The sequence below is a fragment of the Labeo rohita genome, chromosome 2, assembly GCF_022985175.1.
Source record: "Labeo rohita strain BAU-BD-2019 chromosome 2, IGBB_LRoh.1.0, whole genome shotgun sequence".
Classification (NCBI taxonomy): Eukaryota; Metazoa; Chordata; class Actinopteri; order Cypriniformes; family Cyprinidae; genus Labeo; species Labeo rohita.
Window position 1 is genome coordinate 29,617,339 of NC_066870.1, and position 16,733 is coordinate 29,634,071.

The 16,733-nt window shown below is 34.8% G+C and overlaps 1 protein-coding gene across 2 annotated transcripts in view; it reads right to left on the minus strand.

Annotated features, from left to right (window-relative positions):
- Positions 1–4,211: 4,211 nt before the first annotated feature.
- The window catches only part of zgc:110158 (uncharacterized protein LOC553590 homolog), an 87,340-nt gene continuing 74,818 nt past the window's right edge, over positions 4,212–16,733 (minus strand). For both annotated transcript variants that reach the window (XM_051133559.1, XM_051133549.1), the window contains 9 exons: positions 16,452–16,516; positions 16,270–16,315; positions 14,927–14,962; positions 13,823–13,877; positions 13,221–13,291; positions 10,530–10,608; positions 10,394–10,422; positions 10,195–10,296; positions 4,212–8,146 (listed from right to left, as the gene is read on the minus strand). In XM_051133559.1, coding sequence (XP_050989516.1) covers positions 8,117–8,146; positions 10,195–10,296; positions 10,394–10,422; positions 10,530–10,608; positions 13,221–13,291; positions 13,823–13,877; positions 14,927–14,962; positions 16,270–16,315; positions 16,452–16,516 — 513 coding nt within the window. In that variant the 3' untranslated portion in view covers positions 4,212–8,116. The remainder of the gene's footprint in view (positions 8,147–10,194; positions 10,297–10,393; positions 10,423–10,529; positions 10,609–13,220; positions 13,292–13,822; positions 13,878–14,926; positions 14,963–16,269; positions 16,316–16,451; positions 16,517–16,733) is intronic.

Here is a 16,733-nt window from a genome sequence, read left to right on the forward strand (position 1 = left end):
GTTTTGGTAGGAATTGTAATATTAAGGCATCTCAGAAAGGTTATTTTGAATAAACCAAGCGAAAATTACCTGATAGTACTATCATTGAGTTTATTTAACTTTTTTTGTCATATTTGCTGACCAGTAATCTGAATGTCAGAGGGGATATAACATTTTTTGAGACCTAAAAGTGGTAACAGCCCTGGTATTAAAGGAATAGTTCACCCAAAAATGAATTTTCTGTCATTAATTACTCCCCTTCATAAGCTTTAAACATTCATGTCAGTAATGGCAGTATTTTAATTTTGGGGTGAACTATCACTTTTAAGGGTTGACCAGATGTGTTTACAGCTGGAAAAAAAACCTAGAAAAATTTTCCACCAAAGATATGCAATAAAAAGATCAAAGACATGGTCCATAATATCAGTGCTACAGGCATTTAATTAATTAATTAATGTTGTTGAGCCATGATAAGCTTCATAATATGAACTATGAATTAAAAAAAAAAAAAAAATCAAACACTGATGATACTCTATACTGTTTGAAGTAATGTTCTTTTTAGGTAACTGTGCAAAGTATCACGGCCTCTTTCAAACTGCATGTCTGTTTCTTGAAGGCTGAAGCTTTTATTCTCCCCTACATTATAAAAGGTCATTTAGGAGATAATGAACATTCCTGTAAAATTGTTGTGAACAAATATCGCAGCCCACTTTAAAATGATTCAGAGCTCATGGACATCTGAGGAATGAATTCAAAGCGCTTTTTAATAATTCATTGTGAGCCACTGCAGTGTTTCCCATATACATACGCTTGACACTGGTAAATCTGAATGAAGGGGACATTTCAGTCAGCGCATTCTTTTTCATCATGTATACTCTGGAAGCTGGAATATTTCTATACCTCAGGGACATCACAACCTTGGCGACTTAATAGCATTAATGCTGTTTGTATGAGTTCTCACTGGTAACGCTCAATTGAAATTAATTGCAGCCCAGGGGTCACAGTTTCACCACGTTAATTAATATTCACACTCTTCCCTAGGAGAAAAGCAGTGGCGATTTATAACGGCCGTACCGTCCTCTCCAGCCACACAAGAGAGGGGCACTTCCTGCCAGAGAGACTGATGTTGGTGCCGTACGCTCATGTTCTCAGGGGATGAGAGAGAGGATGAAACCAGAAACCTCTGACAGAAGAGACCTTACCAGCACAGCCGGGTAAATGTCCACAGAACAAACACCATCACAATGTTTGCCATAGAAGTGCAAAAATTAGAAATATAATATACACTACTGGCCAAATGTTTTAAATAATTATAACATTTTAAATGTTTTTAAAAGAAGTCTCTTATACTGCATTTATTTGATCAAAATACAGTAATATTGCAAAATATTCTTACAATTTAAAATAATTTATTTTTAATTTATTTGAAAAAGTATTGAGATGCAAACACTGATTTGGTGTTTTTATTATGTTGAAAATGGCTTTGCTGTGTAATATTTTTGTGGAAACTGTGATGCATATTTATGGAAGCCTGTTTCCATCACAGTTGAGTAAAAAGTATGATTCTGTAAGTTATAATAATACAAAACTTTCTCAAAATTATGACTCATAATAATGAAAAACCTTTTTGGTAATTGTAACTTAGTATCTCATAATAATGAGGAACTTTCTCATAATAATGAGTCAATAAATAGATATATTTAAGGAAAAAAATCTCATGATAATACACTTTTTCATAACATATGAGGATTATTTGAGGAGCAAACAATGTTTTTAACAATGTTAAAGGCTTTACTGAAACTTTTGATGTGAATGCATTTCTTTCAATAAAAAACTTACTGACCCCAAACTTCTGAATAATAAAATCCTATAAAATGCAAACTGAAATTTGAAAATAAAATAAAATAAAATAAAAAATAAAATAAAATAAAATAATACAAGATCTGGAAAGAAAAGTTTTACGGTTTAAAAAATGGTTTAAAAACTTACTGACCCCAAACTTTTTAATAATAAAATCCTATGAAATGCAAAATGAAATTTGAAATAAATAATAATAATAACAATAATAATACAAAATCTGGTAAAAAAAAAAAAAAAAGTTTTACGGTTTGAAAAATGGTTTAAAAACTTACTGACCCTAAACTTTTATAATAAAAATAATAAAGAATAAAATCATAAAATAAATAAAATAAAATAAATTAAATATAACAAAGTCCTACAAAATGCAAACTGAAAATAAATAAATAAATAAATAAAACAATGATAATAATAATGCTAATAATAATAAATCTGAAAAAAAAATGTTTTATGGTTCAAAAACTTACTGACCCCAAACTTAATGCAATCAAATAAAATGCAAAAAAAAAAAAAATAAATAAATAAATTAAAAAATTAGAAATATAATATACACTACTGGTCAAATGTTTTGAAAAATTACAATATTTTAAATATTTTTAAAAGAAGTCTCTTATACTGCATTTATTTGATCAAAATACAGTAAAATTGCAAAATATTCTTAAAATTTAAAAGAACTGTTTTTTAATTTAGAAAGAAAATGAATTACAACCTGGTGGAAAAAAAGTTTTATGCTTTAAAAGTGGTTTATGACCCATTTCTGATAAAACGGCATTTATGATCTAATATATTATCAGGTTATTTTGCATAATCAGTGTAAGATGTGGATGTAAATGCTCATTATACACTGTATTTATCATATTCTATTTATCAAATAATCCTGTAAGTATTAAGCAGCACAACTGTTTTCAACATTGATAACAGTAAGAAATATTTCTTGAGCACCAAATCAGCATATTATAATTTCCGAAGAATCATGTGTCACTGAAGACTCAAGTAATAAATAGCATTTTAAAATATATTTAAACAGAATAATGCTATTTTAAATTGTAATATTTCACAACACTACTGTATTAAATGTGAGCCATAAAAATAAAAATAAAAATGAGGTAAAGTGAACAGGACACAAGAAGACACATTTCAAAATAAATTGTTTTAATAATAAATTAAGAGCTTGGAGAGCAGAAAGTCTTGGTAAAAGGGGTTATGTTATTTTATTAGTCTTAAATTTGTATCTACAACGAAGGGACAAGCAAAAAATAAGCAACAACTCCATGAAAAAAGAAACCAAAGAGAAAAAAAAATACGTTATTGAAGCACTTTTTCCATCCTTTTTTTAATAAGCAACTTTTAAATCTAAAAGAAACTTTACAATATAAAGAAACATACAAAGAACATCTTAATTTACTACACAAGACAGAAAGAGTCCCTAAGACAAGGATCCGAACTACCCTAAACATGAAAATACAAAGCAAACCCAGGAGACAGACTGCTTTATACTCAATACTGCTTTTCATTTGTCAGAAAGAACAACGGCGGAGGAGGTTATTTTTTCTTTCCCGCGTCCGAAGCCCCTCCGCACCTGGTCTCCTCGCTAATGTTACAGTATCGTACAGCGTCACAATAGAATTACAGAGATGGCCAACGACGTGAGTGGTTTACATACAGAGGACTGGCTGAGGAGAAGAGACCGCAACCTATAAAACACATCTCGAGAGAACGGGAAGAACGCTTCCCTTTATTTTATGACTTTTTTCTTTTTTAATCCCTACTCCAAACGAGTTTTTAAACTTTTTTTGTTTGTTTTTTCATTTAAATAGATAAAAATCCTTCATAGTAAAGTTTGCAATGTGTGGTCCCTTTTGCACATAAAGAGACAAGTCCTGTGTTCATGTATGTCCACATAGGCAATGTGTTAAAAGGTGGGCTGCTGTCTGGAAAGTGCAAAGTGAGGACACGTCCGAAAGAGAACGGATGCATCGTGAGGCTTTCGCCCTCCGCAAACGTCCTCCCTACGAAGAGCGAACGGTACCGCTTCAAACACCCCTTACTTTCCTGTTCTCCTAAAACATGAGCGCTCAGACGTCGTTTACTAAGTAGAGGCTGACAAAACTTTACATTTGCATGATTTAGTACATCTGTACAGAGTCAAGGACAGAGAATGGCGACTCTTTAACTACAAACATGGGTTCTTCCTTTACATTTTTTTTTTTTTGACCCCCAAGATCTCGTAGTATTCATTGGTAGTGACTGAAATATCAAAACATGTCAATGATATCAAAATGCATTTTACAGTATTTACAAACAAACCAAGTAATAAAATAAGATAGACGCTGTATAAATGTGTGTTTCTCTGTGTACATCGTGTCATCGAGCTGTGGAGAACTTAAAAACAGGTGCTGTGCGATCAATGTGTGTGTGTATGTAATCAGCAGGAGGATTTTAGCATTTAGCTCTGATATTTACCGGTTCCTTCTGACCCCTAATAACCATTTCACTGAGACCTCCTACTTCCAAAAACACATTTTGTTTCAAGGGATAAGACCACCCAAAAATCACTCACCCTCACGTCATTCCAAACCTGTGTGACTTTCAGTGGAAAATAAAGAAGATATTTTGAAGAATGTTGGTAAAAGTCAGTGGGGACCAAAACGTTTTAGTTCTTCAAAAAATCTTTAAAAACACATCACCAAACAGAAACTTTTTAGTTATCAACATTGAAATTAACTTGTTCTGGTCGACGCCAATAGCCTTGTGGTTAGTGCGTCGACATATAGCGACGCTGTGATGCGGACGACCCGAGTTCGAATCCCAGCTTGTGGACCTTTCCCGATCACACCCACTTCTCTCTCTCCCACTTTGCTTCCTGTCCATCTACACTGTCCTATCCAAATAAAGGCATAAAAACGGCAAAAATAAATCCTTAAAAAAAAAAAAAAAATGATGTTCTGAAAAATGTTAAACAGTATTTGTTCCTATTGACTTCCAGTAAATTAACACATATTATAATGAAAGTCAGTGGGTACTGAAAGCAGTAAGTTACCATCATTCTTCAAAAAAGAATACTTTGAGGAATGAAACAGTTTCTGTTCCCATTGACTTCCATTGTATGGCCAAAAATTATATTGGGGCTTCAAACAGTTTAGTTACCATCATTCTTTAAAACATCTGCGGTTCCTGACATTCTTTAAAATATCTTCTTTAACAAGACAGAATCAAGATCTTATTTAAGAATATTTAAAAAACAAAAAAAAAAAAAAAACTGTTTTTGGTTCCCATTGACTTTCATCATACGGCCAAAAATTACAATGGAAGTCAATGAGGACTGAAACAGTTTAGTTACCAACATTCTTTAAAATATCTTTTTTTAACAAGACAGAATCAAGATGTTCTTTAAGAATATTATGAAAAATCTTGGTATCCAAACAATTTTGGTTCCCATTGACTTTCATTGTATGGCCAAAAAATTATAATGGAAGTCAATGGGGACTGAAACAGTTTAGTTACCAACATTCTTCAAAGTATCTTCTTTAACAAGATAGACTCAAATCTTTAAAAAATATTTTGAAGAATGTTGGTAACCAAACTGTTGCGGTTCCTGACATTCTTCAAAATATCTTCTTTAACAAGACAGAATCAAGATCTTCTTTAAGAATATTATGAAAAATCTTGGTATCCAAACAATTTTGGTTCCCATTGACTCCCAGTGTATGGCCAAAAAATTATAATGGAAGTCAATGTGGACTGAAACAGTTTAGTTACCAACATTCTTCAAAATATCTTCTTAAGACAGACTCAAGATCTTCTTTAAAAAAAATTTGAAGAATGTTGGGAACCAAATAGTTTCAGTTCCCTTTGACTTCCATTTATGACCAAAAATTACACTGGTAGTTAAATGGTTGGTTTAGTTACCAACTTTCTTCAAAATATCTTCTTTAATAAGATAGACTGAAGATCCTGAAGAATATTTCGAAGAATGGTGGTAACCAAACAGTTTCAGTTCCCATTGACTTCCATCATATGGCCAAAAATGACAATGGAAGTCCATGGGGACTGAAACAGTTTAGTTACCAACATTCTTCATAATATCTTCTTCAACAAGACAGATTTAGAAAAAAATCTTGAAGAATATTTCGAAGAATGGTGGTAACCAAACAGTTTTGGTTACCATTGATAGCCAAAAATTGAATTGGAAGTCAAAGGGTTGGTTTAGTTCCAACTTTCTTCAAAATATCTTCGTTAATAAAATAGACTGAAGATCTTTAAGAATATTTTGAAGAATGTTGGTAACCAAACAGTTTCAGTTCCCATTGACTTTCATCATATGGCCAAAAATTACAATGGAAGTCAATGGGAAACGAAACAGTTTAGTTAACAACATTCTTCAAAATATCTTCTTTAACAAGATGGATTAAGAAATTTGAAGAATGTTGGTCATCAAAAACAGGTTCCCATTGACTTCCATTGATGGCCAAAAATTACAACGGAAGTCAAAGGGTTGGTTTAGTTACCAGCTTTCTTCAAAATAACTTCTTTAATAAGATCTAAAGATCTTTAAGAATATTTTAAAGAATGTTGGTAACCAAAAAGTTGAAGTTCCCATTGACTTGGGACAAAAATTACAATGGAAGTCAATGACAATTGAAACTCTTTAGTTAGAAAATCACAGTTCTGGAGTGACAGAATTTTCATTTTTGGGTGGACTATCCTTCTAAAAAACACACAGCAAATTCACCCAATGCAAAAGACAATACGAAGAAAATGCACATTTAGTTAATATATCCCTCATTCAGTAGTCCCTGGATGACCCATTACAATCCACTCATCTCATAAGCTCAGAAAAATAAGCTCTTGATGTGGCTGACATCATGTGTTTAAAGACGATTAGACATACGGAACACACATTTAGCAAAATGTGTTTGAGGAAGAGGGCTCTATTCCTGCACCTGAAAAAACATCCAGTATGATGAGCACCGAGCCAACAGGAACCTCATTTGTAATGTCGTGTGACTAGAGACACCCTGTTCGGATTCATGCAGAAGGAAAGCATGTGGGTCTCTGGCGAGGGACAGAATGATACAAATCTTCAGGAGGTATCTTAGACTGGCATATTTACATGTGTACAATATGTCCTGACGGGTCGCATGCGAGACGTGTGCACGATAAAATCAACTCATGAACGAAAAAACAACAAATAAATAAGTTGTGAATCACGGCGAGCAGACATCTGTCATGTGTTTGAGTCAAGTTTAGCACTATAACCGCATGTTTTCGGCTCTGGTATGACATCACTTCCTCTCTACAGATTCCAAAACGTGTTGTCGGACGCACAGGCTGGTCTGAGGAGGTTAAAGTCGCTGCTGGTTTGGGCCTCGCGCCTCTTGGCCTCAGACGTTCACTTAGCTACACTTCCTGTATCTAGATGTATACTAGAGACGTAGGAGAAAAGGTACGGCTACCTTTTGAATCTGCGGGAGGTAAGATTTCACAGCAAACACAACCGTAGTGTAGACTTCCTGCAAAAGTCACAACACCGTTATTGTGCATTATGGGATGTGTGCTTTTTCTGTCGAATTTGTGGTTTACATACAATGTGCCCCTTTCAAAAAAAAAAAAAGATTAAAACCTAATCAATAACCATCATTACAATATTAATAAAAATAAAATCAACAATTGATAATAATACAATACATACACAGAATAATGAAAACACGTTCATTGCCGAACCCATCGTGATGAGTTTCCTCTTGCATTTACACAATAAAATGGAGGAAAAAGGTGCAGATATTTTCCACTGTAAAAACGACTGCATCCATTCAAGATTAAAAAAACGAATCAAAAAAGTGGAGTGAGTTCATAAAGATAATCAAGTGAGCAGCCCGGTGAAGCGTGTGTCTGCTCAAACACACACCTGCCTTGTGTGTGTGTGTGTGTGTGTGTGGGAGAGTGTGTTCAGCCCCGTTAATGTCCTGAACCAGAGAGGAAGTCCGGGAGGCAGGGAGATTCAGTCAACAAGCTCTTCCTGTGGCTCTGGGACTGTTTCCTGTTGCCAGTGGCCATTTTGCACAAGCTGGGATGGGCCACTTTCATGTGAGTCCTCTGCTCGTGGGGCATCCCAGAAGGCTGTGCAGAAAAAGCCAGAGTTCCGTGGGCAGAGGGTGCCGGGGGGTTGATCGACGTGAAGAGGGAGGGCAGGGTTAAAAAAAGGAACGGGGCGGTTGGAGGGGGTTTGAAAACGAAACGAAAAAGAAAACCCCAAATAAAACAATAAAACTAGACGAAATCACACACTCATCGTCATGTTGGGTGAATACTGGAAAGAGACAAAGGGCAGGGGGGGATATATAGCGGAGGTGAGATCATGAAAACTCCACGCAAGAGCAAATACAAGATGGTTATGTCAACACAGTCCCAAAATACAGCAAGAATATGCATGATTTTGTCGACAAAGCAGTAGCTAAAGGACAGACTACTTGGAAATAAAAACCCTCAAGTGTCTGTCCAGGAAACTGCTGGTCTTTTATAACAAAAGCCATTTCCAGCACTCACTCTTGGACTGAATCAATAACACTTACAAATCACTTCAGATTTTCTTTTAAATTTTGATTTAATATTTGGTCTATTATATGTAACATGGGGCCTTTTGAGTGCCTGCTGGGCGGAGCCACACTACCGTTCAAAAGTTTGGGGTCGGAGAGATTTTTAAATTAAAGAAGCATGTGTTTACCAAGCCTGCATCTATTTGATAAAAATATAGTAAAAACAGTAATACTGTGAAATATTTAAGGCTGCCCTCGAGATTTTTCTGGTTGAATAGTAGTTGTTCATTTTAAGCATTAGTCGACTATTAGTCACACGTTTTTTAATAAACCATATAAATCATAATAATGAGCCTTTAATTGTCTACATAGCCTAATAAACACTCAAGCACACACAAAAAAGGCTTGCCACAGTGTACCCGCAGATATAATTATGAATGTGTCACGGAAAAACAGCAAGGAGGTTTAATGTTTTAATAATTTATTGATAAACTAGTGCTTTCATTGTTTTCGCTTAAGAGATGAAGTTGGCGACACTGACTCAACATCTTCATAGTAGCGCATGCATCTGTATGCATGTTTCAAATGGATTAGATAATCTGAGAATATCTGTTTTCTATTTGAATTGGTTCATTTAAAAGTATACATTTCACTCTCTATAGATATATATTTTTTTACTTGTCTCTAAGACAAGTATATACGGAGACGACAGAAAGGACATTCGGTTTGCTTTTATTATTTTACAAAAGCACAACGTTTTGTTGTTATTCAGAGTGCACAAATAAATGTAGAGTCTTTACGCCGTCTAAATGACAGAGTATTTTAAGAGCAAGTGAGCGCACCGCCTCCATCTGTCATTCAGTTTGCGTGCTACTATTTAGCTTCTATTTAACCTTTGACTATAGCCATACATTACAGTATAGCTGAGAGCTATCATTTTTAACATTTATTAGACTTTAAAAACCTTCTAATTTAAGTGAACTTAAAACAATCTTCACATAAACCCATTATTTACCTGTGCCCTTCAGCAAGTAGGAAATATACAGAATTTGAATAAAGTTATCAAACACTAAATACTATTTGAAATATAGATGAAACCTTAAGGCTACAAAAGTAATTAATTTCCTCTTGTTTTCTTTTGTTCTTTGATTAATAGATATCACAGCAGCTGGGTTATTAGCTTATTTGGCTGCTATTACTTCAAGAACTGCCGCTGGTCAATGTGACGCAGATCTGACAGGACAGCTAAATTCGTTTTTACAGATATTGCCTGACAACATCTCATCTGACCATTTCACCATTGTTCTACTGAAGCTTTCCAGCACTAATCTGACTAGCACCTGGCGCTGAAGTGAAGTTGGAGTGTGTGTCTAAAAAGTCCCGTTTGATGTGGTTGTAAAGATGTTCTGCGACTAAAAAAAATGCACTTCTTGTCAAGAAAAAAAGAGACAGTAGCAGTAGATGCAAGTGGGGTGGCAACCCTAGCCCCACCCCTGCATTAAATATTTTTAACGGCGTTAAACTGGAAAAATCAATCGCCTGTGTTAACATGCTAAGTTTGACAGCACTAATATATAAATATTTTAGTGGAAAGTGTTATTTTAGCAATTATTTTGAGTAGAAATCTTTTGTAATCATGTCTTTACTGTCACTTTCAAATTTGAATTTAAATTTGCTGAATAAAAATACTTTTTTTTTTCTTAAAAAAAAAACAAAAAAACATAATAAATCATGACTGACCCCAAACATTTGGACAATAGGGTATATGATTGGCAGGTGAGGAAAGTGGCAGGTCTCTGGGTTTGGGTCAGAATCTACTCACACTTTCACTTTGGAATGGGTTGAGGAAGTTTCCTCCCATTTCTCCATCATCCCGCGGTGTGCCCGGTGGGTTGTTCATCCCTGCCATGTTGTTGGGGGAGTTCTGGAGCAAAAGAGACGTTTGACAACAACAGTTTAGGATGAGATGTGAAAACATGGACAAAAAAAAAAAAAGATTTACAAACTAAAATCTTCTTTACCTTTGGCAACCCATCCATGTCACCAGAGCCTGTAATAATTAAATAAATACAGCATATTTTTATATTATCAAGCAAATACTTTCTTAAAGTAGGACTGACAAACTATCTTGAATAAGACTGCAGTTATAAAGCTTACCTAACGATCCGTTCATATGATGGGGTTCCATGCCACCCATGCCGCCCATTGGGCCATCTGGACCGGGACCCATGGGGAACTGAGAAACACAGAGAAACAATCACATTCAATCAGCCATTCCACATCCAGTGCCCCAAGTACAATAAGGCTGCTTGACTACTTCTGAGATATAAACATTAATTTGAAAAGGACAAACACATCCACTTTGATTTCACTAAAAGCATTTTTATGAAAACAATGATCATAATGTGACTTATGTGACTGATTTAGGATTAATATAAATAAAGCATAAAGTACAGTTAGGCGCTTATTACTACAAGTCAATCCAGACAGGTTTTAAAATCACACTGAGGGGGTTTATTTTGCGATAATGACTGAATGACTGTACATTATCGAGCTTATTACATGACTACTTAAGCAAATAAATAAATAATGGGACATTAAATATTGATTTGAGATCACATTGTATTATGTAAGAAGACAGAGACAATGGAGTGATACGAGCAGTAGCAATTAGAATTAGAATTAGAAAAACTAGCACAAGGCAATCAAACAACAATCAGTTCTACAGTTTAACAATCATGATATACATATTATATATTTGGCTGCTGAATGCTACAACTGACCAATAAGAATCAAGAATTCCAAAGAGATGTAAAATAATCAAACGTACTATGCTTGGTAGAGATGTAATGGTATTATCAATGTCGTGATATTGCGATAGCAAAACTCTCTATATTATTATCGTGGTCACTTGACGATATGAAACGATAGGTCTTCTGGGCAAAAAGTGCAGATTTTAAAATACATTTAAACTTCTTATTCTAACATAAAAGATCTATAAAGTTGTTTTGGGTATAGTATCTGTCAAACAAACTATAACTGAAAACACAATATGCCTGTTTTTGCTGCGTGTTTCTGTGTTTTCACACCTCAGAACGGATCAGTTTACAGTGAATGCAGTGAGCTGGGGTTATTGCATGTGCTGTGAGTTTAGCGTGTGTTTGGGAAAGCAATGGCCACCAGTTATGCTTCATTTTTGTGGCAGATGATTACAGCATTTCACTAGATTTGTAGTGAGATGTGTTTTTGTAAGCCTGTTTTAACTAAAGCTGGAGTTTTCCTTCAAAATGAAAGCTCTACTGCCATTTCCATTAAAACAACAGCTTAAAAGTGCAGTATGAATTGCTGACAGCAAGCGAGTATATTACCCTACTGTAGTGTAGAACAAAAATAATATTTAATTCCTATTAAATATTCATTTTAAATTTTATTAAAGTGCAGTTGTTTTACAATATAGTGTCTATTACTGATTATTATTATTATATTCGAATGAGTTTGGCTTCCTAAAACACCAGTGTGAATGTAATTTAGACTAAGACTCTAAGTTGAGCCCACATTAAAGTTCAGGTACAAGTCAATTCACTGACTTTTTTCTGATTTACGTTTTCTTAGTTAAAAACATAGGTTGGAGCTCTTATTCTGAACTCCCAAAGTGCATTAGATAGAAAATTTTTACTTTAAAATTGACAAAAGTGTCACGAGATTTTGATATTGTTACATCCTTAATGTTTGGGAATCAAAAAGTATAGCTGTGTTTTTAGAAATAAATCATAAATGTCAAAAAAAATCACTAAGTGGAGAGATATGTATTCACTAGTGTTCAAATGTTTGGGGTCAGTAATATTTATTTTCTGAACAATATGAGTGCTTTTGTTTAGCAAGAATGCATTAAATTGATCAAAAAAGGTAAATGCACATGTAATGTTACAAAACATTTTAATTTTAAATAAAATGGTGTTATTTTGAAATAATCAAAGTGTTGTGGTTTCCAGAGAAATACATTAAAGGATTAGTTCGCTCCTGAATTAAAATTTCCTGATAATTTACTCCCCCCATGTCATCCCAGATGTTCATTTCTTTCTTTCTTCAGTCGAAAAGAAATTAAGGTTTTTAAAGAAAAAATTCCAAGATTTTTCTGCATATAGTGGACTTCAATGGGGACCAATGTGTTGAAGGTCCAAACTGCAGTTTCATTGCAGCTTCAAAAGGCTCTACCCAATCCCAGCCGAGCAATATGGGTCTTATCCAGCAAAACGATCGGTCATTTAAAAAAAAAAAAAAAAAAAATTCTATACTTTTTAACCACAAATGCTCATCTTGTACTAGCTCTGCATAATCACGTTGGCAGAAGTACCAACCAAGTAAAAAAAAAAAAAAAAAAAAAAAACTCCATTTCATTTTCTCCTCCAACTTCATAATTGTCAGACGTTGTTTTTCCTTTTTTTTTGTAAAGGGTGTTTGACTTTCTTTGCACATTCGCTTTGCAAACACTGGGTCGGTACTTCCGCCTATGTCACGTTTGACCTTTGCAATGTGAATCAGTAATGCGTGACGTCAAGCTAGTGCAAGATGAGCATTTGTGGTTAAAAAGTATATAAATTCTACTTTTTTTTTTTTAGATAATGACTGATCGTTTCGCTAAATAAGACCCTTATTCCTCAGCTGTGATTGTGTAAAGTCTGAAACTGCAGTTTGTACCTTTAACCCGCTGATCCACACTGAAGTCCAATATATGGAGAAAGATTCTGGAATTTTTCATCAAAAACCTTAATTTCTTTTTGATTGAAGAAAGTAAGACATGAACATCTTGGATGACATAGTGGTGACATATCTAGATCTAATACATACATTGGGTCTGTTTCCTCCTGGACCAATAGGGTTCATCATCGTGTAGATATTTTCACTGGAGTTTGTGGAGTCTAGAAGAGAAGGGAACAAGAAGTCTTTTAAGTTTGTTTCTAAGACCAGCACAACTTCAGTCGCTTCCAAGCATATATGGATGACCAATGCTTCAGCTGCACAGCAGATCAATACAGAACATGGCTGGATGAGATTTATCACAGTAACAAATGTGTTTCTTTAATGATTTATGGCTTGTGTGCAAATAAGAGCGTGAGAAAAAAAAACACTCTCACACATAATCTCAAATGCTTCAGCATCACAAACACAAGCAATGCGGAGTAAAATTACATTAACAAAGTGGGAGGGAAGGCGCTGATCACATGTTTTGTTTTTCTGCCAGAGGAAGTGCAGGTAACCTTGCAGTGATATTGGCTGCTGGGTAGGGAGGGAGGGAAAGGGTGTTAAACAGGGTGTTTGTGAAGTGCTGAGCATCCTTCTTTCCTGGAGAGACACGAACTGTTTCCGGCTGTGCCGATTATAGAGGCGAGGTGAAAGCGAGTGTGTGAATGATATGCAGAAGGGAGAGCGACTGAACAAATCTACTGTACCTCCCGGGCTTGGCATTATGGGAGTTCCTGGTGGACCACCACCTCCTGGAGGACCCTGAGGGAAGAAACACGCACACACAAATCTGCACTTAGCTTTTCAGCGTGTAATAGTACCTGCCGTATTATGAGAGAACTACCAGAGGAGCCGTTTTTAAACAAAGACACGCTAGGCACAGGGGAGCCATTAAGCTGCTTTGACTAATGTGCAGATATTTTACTTTTAAGAGAGGCAATGCTAGGGGCAGAACTAAGCGGGATAGTAATTGCTCAAGTAAAATCAATACATTTAGAAACTTTAATATCTGCTTAGTTATGCTTTTAGTTTCCAAAATTAACGACTCAATTTTGCAGTTTCCCTTTGAGCTAAAGGCAGCGAAGCAAAAAGCTGAAAACTACGTAACATACTTTCCGTAACATGGTCGTTCTGAAAGTGCATTTGCAAACCATTTTATTTTTAATAAGACTGTTTTCCTCCTAAAACACGGCTGGCACACAATTTTAAGGAGGTTTTTAGTGCAACATTGATGTTGAAAATCAAGATCACCCTTGAGAACATCTTGACATATTACAATAACCTCTGGGCCATTAACAAAACTACATTATTGCCAATATTTTGGAAAGGCTGCTAGGCTGTAGCCCAAAAAAATGCTTAAAGAGATTCATCCAAGTTCACCCAAAAATAAAAATTCTGTCATTAATCCCCTCATGTTGTTCCAAACCCGTAAGACCTTTATTCATCTTCTGAACACAAATTGAGATATTTTTGATAAAATCTGAGAACTTTCTGAGCCTGCATAGACAGCAACATAACTGACATGTTCAAGGCCTAGAAAGGTAGTAAGTACATCGTTAAAATAGTCCATGGGACATCAGTGGTTCAACCCTAATTTTTTGAAGCTACAAGCTTTTTGTGCATGAAGAAGACAAAAAATAATGACTTTATTCTATAATGTCTTAATTTGTGTTCTGAAGATGAACAAATGTCTTACAGGTTTGGAACGACATGAGGGTGAGTGATTAATAACAATTTTCATTTTTGAGTGAACTATCCCTTTAAGACAATTAATAAATACTACAAAAAGCAAACTAAAGTTTGGTACTCACCACGTAATTCCCTGGAGACGAGGAGGAGTATGCTATCTGTCAACCCAAACAAACAATATGAATACATTAGATTTTGATGAAAATTAAACTATACCACATAATAATAATAATACTAAAATAATGCTTAAATACAGTGGCATGCAAAAGTTTGGGAACCCTTTGCAGAATCTATGAAAATGTAAATAATCTTAACAAAAGAAGAGAGATCATACAAAATGCATGTTATTTTTTATTTAGTACTGTCTTTGAGAAAGATGTTTTACAGAAAAGATGTTGACAGGATGTCCACAAAACAAAAAAATAGCTGAAATTATTAAAATAACCCACTTTTTTGAAAGTTTGGGAACCCTGTGTGGGTTACCTGGATGATCTACAACTGTTTTTTTCTGCAGATTCTTCAGTTTTCCAGCATCTTTTGCATATTTTAACCCTTTCCAGCAGTGACTTTTTTTTTTTTTTTAACACTGAGGACAACTGAGGGACTCAAACATAACTATTAAAAAAGGTTCAAACATTCACTGATGCTCCAGAAGGAAACACGATGCATTAAGAGCCGGGGGTGAAAACTTTTGAACATGATGTCCAAATTTTTCTTAATTTTTTTCCATTTAGTACTGCCCTTTGGAAGCAACAGAGGATACCTGCATGTTTCCCAGAAGGCAAATTAGGTGCAATTTACCTTGATCTTCAAATTCAAAAACGTTTCACCCCCCCCGGCTCTTAATGCATTGTGTTTCCTTCTGGAGCATCAGTGAATGTTTAAACCATTTTTAAAGGTTCAAATATGCAAAAGATGCTGAAAAACTGAAGAAAGGACCTGGAGGATTTATCTGAAGAACAGTGCTCGGTTTAACTGTTCAGAACAAACAAGGAACTCATGAACAACTATTACAAAACAAAAAAAAAAAAACTCCTAGATCATCCAGGTAACCACACACAGTATTAAGAACCAAGGGTTACTCAAATATTGAAGGGGGCTATTTTAATAATTTCAGCTATTTTTTTTTTTTGTCTTGTGGACTATATGTAACTTCTTTTATGTAAAACATCTTATTCAGAACAGTACTAAAAAAAATAACGTGCATTTTGTATGATCTTTCTTACTTGGTTAGAATTATTCACATTTTCACAGATTCTGCAAGCGGTTCCCAAACTTTCACATGCCACTATATATGAATACAATAATCTTTGGAATAAAATAAAGTACCATGGTATCTAAAACCAATGCTGTATCATGGTGCAACTACAGTACATTTCTAAGGTCAGTGTAGCAATAATGCATGTCACGTTTTTGTCTGCAGCCACAAAGCTGAATGCAGACAAAAGCATATGTATGAACGTACCGAGTTAGCATTCGGGTTTGGCCATGGGCCACGTCCTCCAGGACCCCTGTAAGGTGAAGAGGGAAGGGGGGGGAACGAAAAAGGATAGAAATACAGAACAGAGACAGAAGGAGGTTGACAAATATGATTTAACAGGATTAAATAAATGGCAAAAGGGAGTGTTATCATGTTGAAGAACTCACATGTTCATTCCAGGCATGCCTGGACCACCTAGAGAGTTGGGAGGAGGCCTCATACCACCGTAGTTCTACAAAGGGCAAAGAAAATAAAAATTCAGCTAAAAATTCAGCTTTGAATTCACAGGAATAAATTTCATTTTAAAATCTATTCAAATAGAAAACAGTTATTTTAAATAGTAAACATATTTCAATTTTTTACAGTTTTTGCTGTATTTTGGATCAAATAAATGCAGTCTTGGTGACTTCTTTAAAAAAAAAACATTAAAAATCTTACTGTTCAAAAAC